Raw genomic sequence first — 507 nt, forward strand, 5'->3', positions numbered from 1 at the left:
TCCTAAATCCATTTTCGCATTTCCAACCTGTCACCAACAGATTCCTAAGTCCAGCCACCAAGCATTCCTCTTCGAGAGTCGTCCACATTCGTCGATGTTGCGGCTTGTCTCTCTTCTGCCCGCGTCGTCGTGGCCTGCTAGTACCTTCGTCGGATCCCAAGTCCATGATAGCAAGCTTTACCAAATCGGATCACAAGGCCTGGTAGTACCGTCGTCACATTCGCCGATGCCTGCACCAAAGAAATGAATGAGACATTAAAGGGCTCATACAACTTTCGGGCTATATTAATCAGAGAGCAATTAGCAGGAAAACAATGAGTAAAAACACGTAGCCAGAGAATACATCGCAACACAACGTCCGATTAAAAAGCAATAATACAATTGAAGCGAGGAAGAGTAGCATAAATGTTCCGAACAACAACAAGTAGAAAACCCTCATTAACAGCACCGTCACCCAGAGCTAAGAGGCCAACATAACATTGGGGATAGAGCAGTTGGTATTACAAC

General features: G+C 45.6%; 1 protein-coding gene across 1 annotated transcript in view; it reads right to left on the minus strand.

Annotated features, from left to right (window-relative positions):
* Nucleotides 215-507, minus strand: part of LOC110012180 (protein ALP1-like) — a 1,912-nt gene continuing 1,619 nt past the window's right edge. Inside the window, exon 4 of the mRNA XM_020695032.1 lies at nucleotides 215-230. Within this exon, the coding sequence (XP_020550691.1) occupies nucleotides 215-230 (16 nt within the window). The remainder of the gene's footprint in view (nucleotides 231-507) is intronic.

Source organism: Sesamum indicum, linkage group LG6 (genome assembly GCF_000512975.1).
Source record: "Sesamum indicum cultivar Zhongzhi No. 13 linkage group LG6, S_indicum_v1.0, whole genome shotgun sequence".
NCBI classification, from domain to species: domain Eukaryota; kingdom Viridiplantae; phylum Streptophyta; class Magnoliopsida; order Lamiales; family Pedaliaceae; genus Sesamum; species Sesamum indicum.